This window comes from Carex rostrata, chromosome 8, assembly GCF_964058835.1.
Source record: "Carex rostrata chromosome 8, lpCarRost1.2, whole genome shotgun sequence".
NCBI lineage: Eukaryota > Viridiplantae > Streptophyta > Magnoliopsida > Poales > Cyperaceae > Carex > Carex rostrata.
Window position 1 is genome coordinate 9,829,980 of NC_135925.1, and position 11,082 is coordinate 9,841,061.

Consider the following 11,082-nt stretch of genomic DNA (forward strand, 5'->3'; position numbering starts at 1 on the left):
GTGACTTTATGGAAAATCTAAAACGTTAAAATACGTTCTGCACGAATCTCAAAGTACAAATAATACTGGCCCCTGCACTATCCCCGAATAGGCACCGGACACGTCGGTCACGTAAAATTTGAGATATCTCAGAGGATACGCACCCGCCCCCCTACTCCCCTGATTCAAAAAGTGTAATCCAAGTGTCTCTAGCTGTCTGAAGATTGTACAATATAATGACTCTTTTATCCTCGAAGGGTGTAGGCTTAACAGTGGTCAGTGGATTCTGCCTATTTTCGTGGTACACAGATTATTAGTACCGAAATAAAAGCAACTACATTATCAGGAGTGCGTAACCTCTGACCTATCTCTTATTTTGAGTGACCGACGTGTCCGGTGTCTATTCGGGGATAGTACAGGGGTCAGTATTATTTGTGCTTTGAGATTCGTGCAGAACGTATTTCAACGTTTTAGATTTTCCAAAATGTCACTCAAAATATGAAGATATCTCAGAGCTGAGAGTTCCATTTTCAGTGGATTCGCCGGGTTGGTTTGTAGTTTGTACTATTAGCATACCACCGGGGAATTCGGATCCTATAAACAACTCAAAGTTTGAGTTTAGATCCGGACCGTTCGACCAAATTTTTATGAATATTAAAAAATCCAAATACAATTCGATATCGGAAATATAATTTTTAAATCCAGACTGTTCTTTAACCTGATACAAATCTTAAAACGGACCCCTTATTGTAAATATAGGCACCGAATATCAATCGCTCGGCTGGGATCGTACCACGTATATACATAGTGACAAATAAATAGTTCGATTTCGGCTCGGCTAGATCAAAAATTTGTGATTCGGGTATAATTTGGTATAATTCAGGAATGATTCGGTACCACAAGAAAGCAAAAAAATAAAAAAAACCCCCCAAAAAAATTTAAAAAAATTCGCGTTTTATTCGCGAATAAAACATATTATAAGTTTTTTTTGTGTTCGGTTCAGAAACGCTAAAAAAACAAATTATACACGAATAATTCGCATACCTTGTTACTATGCGTATATGTATAACTCGGTGTAGTACCGAGGAGGATAAATATTCAATTTTAAAGGGTCCCGTAAAATCTATCTTGAACTAAATTAGTTAGAATTCTTATCGGACGGTTCAGATCCAAACTCAAATTTTGAGTTACTTTAGGAATTGAAATAATTTAAAAATATATATTAATTATATTTTTGGTATCTAGCCATATGCTTATTTTTTTAATAAAAACTATTTTTAACATCGTTGTGAAATTTAATAAATATTTATAAGTAAATGAGCATAATTTTAAAATAAAAAGTTAATTTTTCAGCAGTTTGATTATTTAAAACATTATGAAAATAAGTAAAAGGTTTTTTTTTTTATAATTGAGTGCGTGTAGGGCACGAATTAGCTCGAATCCCATGACAATATTGATTTTTAGTTCGAATTCGTTCAAAAATGACGATTTTCTACCTATCTAAAAAATAGTAAAAAGTTTTTAAAAAATATAAAATTTAGTCTCCAAACATATTTCAATATAAATATCATGTTGAGCGGTTCGAATCGATTATTTGATCTTTGAAAACAAAAATATGAATGTGAAGTAAAACAAGATCCTTAATTCACAACTCACCATAGCCCATCTCTCTCTATCTCTCGATATATATCTCCATTCTATTATTAAGCACGTTGGGTGTCCGATCCGTCAACGGCTACGATTGAAAGATGAAACTTCGAATTTGATCTCAGCCCTCCAATTACATAATTTGTCTTTTTTTGATTAAATGCATATGTTTTATGTATAGAAGTCTAATTTTTGATAAAAATATACTCACCACATGTGCCGCCACACAATAGGTTACAATTAAAATTGAACAAACTCTGAAATTTAGCGATATATTTATCAGTTTCCTTATTTATTTGTTTCCATATTTCTCCTCTTCAATTGAGAAGACTCCACCTTTCATTTTATTATTTCTTTATTTCCTTACTTCTTCATTTCTATACAGATCACAATGGAAATCATTTTTTTTTCCTTATTTCTCTTTCTTTGTTTCTATACATATTGTTGTGGGCAATTTAGAATATATTTCCAATATATAATATATCAATGTATGTATGTGTGTATATTATAAATTGGAAACAGAGAAGAAGAAAAATATAAATTGGAAACAAAAAAGAATATAAATTGGAATGCGTGTGTGAATATATATTTCTCTTATAATGCGTGTGTGTATAAATTCTAAATTGGAAACAAAGAAGAAGAATCTAAATTGGAACGTGTGTGTGAATATATATTTCTCTTATAATATGTGTGTGTATATATATATCCTATACATATACACGATAACACTTTTTATTTATGTTTTTTTATATCATATTATATGTCGATATTAAATTGTTGTACGATATTTAATATTAGAATCGAATCGACCTATTATTTGATATCATTGGTACTTAAAAATAAAGAATCATCACATCATCAAATTGTTATTAGATATCACGATTAAAGTTAATTAAAAATATATAATCATATAAATTTTCTATTAACATGTGTCTTAATTTTTGAATAATTATTATTATTTTCATTGATATTTTTTTTTCTTATAGTATGTCTGTTGCAACACACGGGTATGATACTAGAGTGTGTTTGGGTGTGTGTGTGTGTGTGTGTGTATAAGAGTTGGCTACGGTGCTACGCGTAGCATAGAGGGCCTCCGTGCAATGGCTCAAAATTTGAGTTTTCAAAATCCTAACGATCAATACGAACTATTCAACATGATCTCCATATGAATATGTACTTGCAAACCAAATTTTACATTTTTTAGAATTTTTTACTATTTTTTTTATAGGTAGAAAATCACTTGATCTAAATGGTACAAAATTTTCAGATCAAGTGATTTTCTATCTATCTAAAAAAATAGTAAAAAATTTCTAAAAAATGTAAAATTTGGTTTGCAAGTATATATTCATATGGAGATCATATTAAACGGTTCAGATCGACAGTTAGGATTTTGAAAACTCAAATATTGAGCCATTGCATAGAGATCCTCTATGCTACGTAGCATATTAGCATTTTTCCTATATATATATATATATGAGGAGGGATCGAGTTACAACAAAGTTACCACAACCATTTTTTACATTTTCAAAGTCCAAATCGTCGATCCAAACCGTTCAACATGATCTCCACAATAAAATGTGCTTCCATATTAAATTTTACATTTTTTGGAATTTTTTTACTATTTATTAAGATTGGTACAAAATTCAATGGTCTAAAATTGACTAGTTTTTGTAAAATACGTAATAAATAGTAAAAAAATTTCAAAAAATGTAAAATTTGACCTGGAAGCACATTTTATTGTGGAGATCATGTTGAACGGTTTGGATTGACGATTTGGACTTTAAAAATGTAAAAAATGGTTGTGGTAACTTTGTTGTAACTCGATCCCTCCTCTATATATATATGCCGAGGAGGGAACCAATTACACTATTTTTGGTGACACCAAATTACACTCTCCATTTTCAAAGTTTTCAAATTTCAAACAGTCGATCCAAACCGTTCAACATGATGGATATGTTAAAATGTGCTTCCAGATCAAATTTTACATTTTGTGGAATTTTTTTACTATTTATTAAGTATTTAATAAAATCTCTATATTCGTATCATTGAATTTTTATACCCATCTTAATAAATAGTACAAAAATTCAAAAAAATGTAAAATTTGATCAACAAGCATATTTTAACATATCCATCATGTAGAACGATTTGAATCGATTGTGTGAACTTTGAAAACATAGAGTGTAATCCGGTGTCACCAAAACAAGAGTGTAATTGGATCCTCCTCATATATGCCAACCAAGAGCAAAAATATTAATTAATACATCAACACAGATCTATCAGATTACTAGTGTCCTTATTAACGCTCATCATTGATATTGTCATGACAAGGAAACATTGTTCCATGGACATAAATATTTATAAAATTATTATATACATATATTAGAAATTTAATAATAATTATAAAATCATACCTATAGCGTTTTATAATGTGGAAAATTAGAATAGAAATTAAAACATCATATTATTTTTTGAAAATAAGGCTACAAGATCCGTTTCATATAAAAAATGTTGGTAACTTGCAAAATAGATCTCAGACCAATATATGTTGTCTGACAAGAGATATTCAAAAGTTATATAGGTCAAAGCAGGGGCAGATCTACACTATGCTTAGGAAGTGCTAAGTAACCCAATTACGTTTGAAATTTAATTAACTTTATTTTTTTTAACTTTATATAATGCAATCCCCTCATAAAATGTTAGATATGTATTTGTAGTTTAGTAGTGGTTAATACTTTATTTTGTGCTTAGAAAATTTTTGGTTAAAATTATACTGGCCACAAATTAATAATTATGCACTCCTAACTAAATTTTCTAGTTCTGCCCTGAATTCGGAAGCCAGTCTACTCCTTTTCTTGAGAAAATGAGTACCCTCCTATTCTCCAATCCGAACTGTTCAAAATCGATCAAATGGCTTCAATTACATTTTTCTTTTATATCAATATAATTTATTAAAAAAAATTAGATGTAATTGAAGCCATTTGATCGATTTTGAGCGGTTCGAATTAGAGAATAGAAGAGTCCTTTTTTCTGAAGAAAAGGAGCAGAGTTCATTCCCCTGAATTCAAAGTTCAACGAAGTACAAAAGTAAACACAGATTTGTTGTGGCTACACAAAAGCCTAATAATATCCTACTACAAGCACTAAATTAAAATTTCTATTCTAAAGCTAAATTGTTGTGTCATGGGAGGTCTCTTCTTCGACAATTATCTGCCTCTCGGAGTCTCGGTGCTTGTATTCCAAGTCTGCAAGGGATATCACCAATGTCCTTGGATCTTGGGCATCCATTTCTCCAGTCCTTTCTTAGTGTCCTCTGACAACGTCCATGATCAGTAAAACATCAAGTTAATGATATTCAACACAATAGTTTTAACAGTATCAATAGGATGATGTTCAAAACAAATAGCATTTATGAGTTTCCACGCTATCCGAACTAAAGCTCCAAAAGCAGTTAAAATATTATTTCTTTGTATAGGTGGCTATGCAAAAGCAAAATTAAGTATGATCTTCAATGGAATGTCAATCAGCCAAAAAAAAATTGACAATCGCCTAACCAATAAAACATCATATTATTATTTTGCAACTGAAAATTTTGTCTTATGATATTCTACACCGTGACTCAATTCTTGCACGCCATTTGAATTTTAGAAAGAGTCTTGACGTCAGTAGCATGATTTTTAGAAAGAAATCATTTAATCCATGCTCCAAAAGTTACGGTGCATGTAAGCATATTTACACTATATGAATGAGAATTAGCCTTAATTTTTTTATTTTTCAAATTGAATTGATTTGTATAGTAATTTTTTTAATATATAAATTGCAAAATGTACATTTATTCCTCAAACTTCAAATAGATAAATAACAATTAATTGAGGTTAGAACTATGATAGACGATCTGCAAAATTATATATTTCTGCAATTATGTTTTCAAAGCCATGATATTTTTTTCTATGCTAAAAATTATGAGGACAGTTCAATATTTATTTGATAAATATTTTGAAGAAAGGAACTGTCACACCCCGCGGCCACGGGTCGTAACAGTCCCCCGCCGTAAGCATACAACGCCGTGTATGCTTACAAGGCTACTCACATTTCAAACCAAACAACAAGCAATTCAAACAAGTTTCTAATATATATATCAGAGTACACAGTCTGGTCAGCATATAATACAACAAAAGTATCTCATCCGGATACCAACCACGAGGCCTACCCTAAATCTATACAACAAAAGATATCTAGGGTCATATACTGGTAAGCTACTAAGGCCTACTACTCTCGTGCCTCTCCGGAATCAGTCGCACCAATACCTGTAAAATAACGGGGAAGGTGGGGGTGAGAATAAATTCTCAGTGCGAATTTGCCACATTTGAATTATTGGACTTGCAATCAAACTCTATATTCAATAATGAAACCCAAACAACAACAATGCAAACAGTTATATAAGAAAACATAAATAACAGAATGCCACTACTCGACAACAGTTAATCAACCTGAAACACAGTTTACGGAATTTCCAAGATGAATCTCAAACACAACATATATTTTGGCTTAACTCGATTCCTAACTCAGTTCAGTAGGGCTTGTAGCAATTACAGATGTTCTTTCGAGCTGAACCTTTACCAAACCCACATCTGTAGGGTTACTGACACCTACAGATGGCCAACCGCTGGACCCTTTATCTGACACCCATCTGCAACCGCTTGGCTTAACAGTTTATTAAGGTCTGGTTCAAATCATGTAAAGAAAATCCACTTTAGAATCGTTTCCAATATTCGTCATATTCAATCGACCGTTCAAATGCATTAACACGTAGGAAAATGCTACCGAGCCATAGACGTTACACAAGTCAACCACGATTTCCAATCACACATCTCATAACATAATCACCCTCCCTCGTCCCAACCGGTACTGGGAATATCGAGGGCCGTTCACCTAAGGCCATTTAGGATCCTGGGAATCCAAGTCAGCATACAGCCCGACTTGGCAAATTAATTGGATCCAAGTGCTTAACTTCGTAAATCCATTCACACACATATCAATTCCACTCGTGGTGACTTTAAATCAAAATCAGATCACAATAGATCGACATAACCTATAACCATACCAGTATGCAAATCATTCAATTCAGATCAATTCGAGTTTAATTTGATTGGGCTATGCAAATGCTCTACGCAATTCAGTGATGCAATCAATGATATTCAACATGACAAACGAAAACACAGTTTAATTCCTAAAAATAAAGTATCAAACAAGTCCAAGAATCCCGCACCTTAGTATGACGAGCGTACCGCTTAATTTAAGGATCGGACGTCTCGTATTGTCTCGCAAGTTCTTGCTCGACCGAGCCTACACCTATATTATACGTATATTTGGTTTAATTTGGATTCAGTGGTCCATACGTTTACTTAGGGTTTGTACAGTCCTAAATCAATTCTTATGTTTTGGTATCGATTCTTTTCGGTTCTTTCTTTCTTACCAAAATCTCACATAACGGTACACAATTCCATCTAGGCCCTCTAGCCTTATACTATTTCACTTTGGTAACCATCAATCACCGTTTCACTACTTTGGTTCTCGGATCAATTCGATTCACCGTTTGGTTAACCCTAATTTGGTCAAAACCTCAAATCAGCCGTTAAATGTTCTAAAAATTCACGATCAGGAGGCAACCCTACCGATTACAAGTCTAATTGGTCGGGTTAAACAAATCAAATCACGATTATGCCAACTTTCAATTTTGGCACGAAACCCTAGAAATCAGATTTCACAAATCGGAAGAAATCGGGAAAAAGATTGACAAACAAACTAGTAAGAAGTGTAGAGGAACTAGTCCTCGAGCAATTCGAACACAAATCTCGGGTTTAAAACGAGAATCTGAGAAATCGAGAAAATTCGAGGTTTCGAAAGCAAAAAGGAGAGAAAGAAATACCAAATAGAAGGGTTCGGAGAGATCCTCGGCTGCTTTCTCGGTTCCAGACACGATTTCTCGCAACAATCGGGAGTCTGAAAGAAACGGAAACTCACGGGCTCTTTTCCTTCTCTCTTGGACGAAAATAACTTAAAAATGGGGAAATGATGGAAGAGAGAGAGAGAGAGAAGCTTTGATTTGAGTTTTAGGGCAAAAATTACCCTGAATGCGGATGCCCCCATCCGCACTGCGGGTGGCTTGATCCACACTCGATACTTAGAAAGTTTTCAGACCAAAATCAAGAAAAATCCGAGCCTAGTGCGGATGAACCCCACCCGCACTGCGGATGGACCCTTACCCGCACTGCGGATGGACCCCATCCGCACTCACTACTTAGCCGATTTTAGACCAACGCAGAATTTCATGAGTGCGGATGCACCCCACCCGCACTGCGGATGGACCCTTACCCCACTGCGGATGGACCCTTACCCGCACTGCGGATGGACCCCATCCGCACTGAGCCTATAAAGTTCCGAAATCTCGAAATTTCGACGCGATTTCAATTCACAATTAACTTACTTATTTAGGGAAACCTTAATTAAGGTTTAAACTTTCATTTTATTAACACAATTAACTTGATTCTTTCTTTTAAATCATTTTAATTTAATTGTAAAAATTTCGTAATGTAACAGGAACCCTGTAGACAATTTATTTTTGAAGATAAGTTATGAGATCTTAATTATCTTTAAATCATGTCTTTCTAATATAATCCTGCTTAATGTAAATTAACTAACCTCAGATTATTTTCTTTTTGAAACAAGGCTCTGTAAATTTCGACAGTTATTTATTTTGAAAGGCTTCTTGCAACGGAGAGGTAAGACCCATCATACAAATCACAATCATGCTTAAGAGTTATATCAGTATTATTATTTAATATTTATTAGCAATCGAGAATCAAGTGACTTGAATATTAATTCTAATACAGAATACTGAGAGCTACGGATCAAAATCAAATGCATTTTTTTTTACCTTAGTAAGAACCGCATATGAACACTTTTGTCATAAAAAAATAGCAATAGTTTATATTTTATCAAATTAGTACGTAATAGCTTGTTGTGCGGAAGGGGGAGAGTCTGTAGTTAGACAAATAAACAAATGTAAAATAATAAAAGTGGTCCAAAACAGGACCTTAACAACGTGGTTACCGGCAACAAAATTTTATTTTCAACTCTCCATTTTTAATAATAGGAGACTTCAGTTATGCGATTACAAGAAGAAATGTTAGGTACCGGACAGATCCAGCCTTCTCTTAACTGGAAGCTTTTCGAAATTGAGGGTACCAAACTTAAGAGAGACATCTCCTCTCTGGCTCTGGCCAGACTTCTCTCTCTTTCTCTGAGCTCTTGCCTCTCTTATCTCTCTTTGTCTCTCTGCGCTCCTCTCTCTCTTTGTTGGTTCTCTATCCAATACGCAGCCTCCAGCTGTTTAACCTCTCGTTTCTCTTTCTACAAGTGTGAAGCACTTGTGCGCTCAAAGCTCAAATCTTTCTTATTAGACTCCTCTTTTGCTGCCTCAAATTCATCTGCTTCAGAGAAATTTGGTACTTCATTCATCCCTTTTTTATTTATTCTGTATAAGAACTAATAATTTGTTTTTGTTACAAATCAGAAAACTTATAGAACCGAGATTGATTTTGTTCTTATGTCTTATTTATCTCGTCTTTTATGAAACTTGTAAGTCGAGAGATGATGATTTGGTTTTGTTCCGATTTAAGCTAGAATTTCTGTGGTATCAATATTGACATGCATCTCCATATTTTGGCGCATATCTTCTGGTAAGGGATTGGATTTGCGGTTAAGTCAGCAGTCAGTTGTCAAATCGATAGCTCAAACTTGCTTGTCCTAATCTTCCGATCCTATAATTATTATTTGTCTTTTCTTTTCCTCGGTTGCTCCCTTTTTTGGGGTTTCTTAAGTCTATCATAACAAAATTATCCACTCCGAGAAGTGAGAACCTCTTATCTTAATCAATGAAGAACTCATGATTATTCCTGTCAAAAGGTTTTGTCTTTGTTTGGATTTTGATGGGATAATATTTATCCCCTTCAAAAAAATATGAGACAATATTTATTAGCTTTAGGTTCCGTTCAATCTTATACCATCTAAAGTTTCCTGCTCTGTTGATTGCTTATAACCTTGGAATATTCTCAGGCTCACGTTTCTGATATTCCACAAGGATTTCTTTACTTATTAAGGTCTGTTAACAAATTAGAAGTTTTATGCTTAAAATTGTACAAAAAAGTTGTTTATATTCGTTCTTTTTTCATATGTATATTTTAGTTGATTTAGTAGCTTCTTTATTTGATATGGAGTTAGAATAAACAATCCTTGCTCACAATTACTGTTCTATTTTAATTCTAATCCTTTTCTAATCAATATGGTTTCTTTCTGTACTTTAAAATTTCAGATTGTATGAGCATCTTCTGATTCAAAAGGTATGGGAAGAGGGAGGGGCAAGGGAAAGAAAGCTGCAACCGGATCTGACGAAACAGGTAGTGGGCCTGAAGAGGTGATTCCAACACAGAAGCGACGTGGCCGGCCTCAAAAGCCACTAAAAGATGAAACTGACGAGGAAGAAGAGGACGAATCAGTAAAACCTGAAGTTGAGCTGGAACAGAAGGAGAACAGCGGACCTGGTAAGGTTGAAGCTGATCCAAAACCCACTCCGGTAACATCAACTAAGAAGGCTGAGGAAATCGCAAAGAAAAAGCGAAAGAAACAGGCCCAAATGAAGGAAGAAACCAAATCAGAGGCACAGACTGGTGCTGAGGTAGTGGGTCGTGCTAACGGGTTCAGACATAGTGGAAGCCGCCGAAAGAGTAAACCTAGGCGAGCAGCTGAGGCAGGCATCAGGATCGACTGGTAAATTCAAAAGGTCCTTATAACTGATTTTTGAAATTTGAAATTCAAAGTTCAGTAGGTGGTTTGGTGTTTTGGGCATTCTTGTTGGCTTATCTTTTTTTTTGTTTTGTTTTATAGAATAAGAACTCTTATCTTATTTAGGAGGCTAGTGAGTGAGTGTATGAGTAGGATAATGGTGTAGTACCGGTTGTAGTGGTGGTACAAGTTCAATCAAATTATTGGAAATTTTCTGCTAAAGTTGTTCTTAATATTGGTAATTAATATTTTTGCTTAGTAGAGATGAGGTTTGCCATTTTGGACACAAAAGCTTCATACGACAGATTTAATTTACCCTGATTTTGATGAAAACATATTTTTCCAGGCGTATCAATGTGGCAGCATGTCATTGGCTCGGCTGCCTTTACCAATTTTTTTTTTTTTTTTTTAATTTTACTTGTGTATCTGCATATAAGCTTGTGTAGTTTTACCTCCTGAAGATCAAGATATCAAGGGAGCACAATTCATTTATTTTGTTGACATAAATAAAAGGAGGGCTTCTTTATTATGCTGGGGATTGGGGTGGGGGTTTGCAAAATAACATGAAAGTAAAGTTACGGTGAACCAGTACTAATTATGTCAGTGAGTCCTCTT

General features: G+C 34.1%; 1 protein-coding gene across 2 annotated transcripts; it reads left to right on the plus strand.

The window, feature by feature from the left end:
- Positions 1-8,868: 8,868 nt before the first annotated feature.
- Positions 8,869-10,730, plus strand: LOC144558472 (rho GTPase-activating gacO-like protein). 2 transcript variants are annotated; one of them, XM_078307312.1, is made up of 2 exons: positions 8,869-9,131; positions 9,998-10,730. In XM_078307312.1, exon 2 carries the CDS (start codon positions 10,028-10,030, stop codon positions 10,454-10,456), a length of 429 nt encoding a protein of 142 aa, XP_078163438.1. In that variant the 5' UTR covers positions 8,869-9,131; positions 9,998-10,027; the 3' UTR covers positions 10,457-10,730. The 2 variants fall into 2 exon arrangements, with proteins under 2 accessions (XP_078163438.1, XP_078163439.1); XM_078307313.1 differs by lacking the exon at positions 8,869-9,131 and adding an exon at positions 9,273-9,785.
- The last annotated feature ends 352 nt before the right edge of the window (positions 10,731-11,082 follow it).

Bases quoted from the DNA above. Each gene is read 5' to 3' on its own strand.
- LOC144558472 (XM_078307312.1), top strand. From the start codon at position 10,028: ATGGGAAGAGGGAGGGGCAAGGGAAAGAAAGCTGCAACCGGATCTGAC.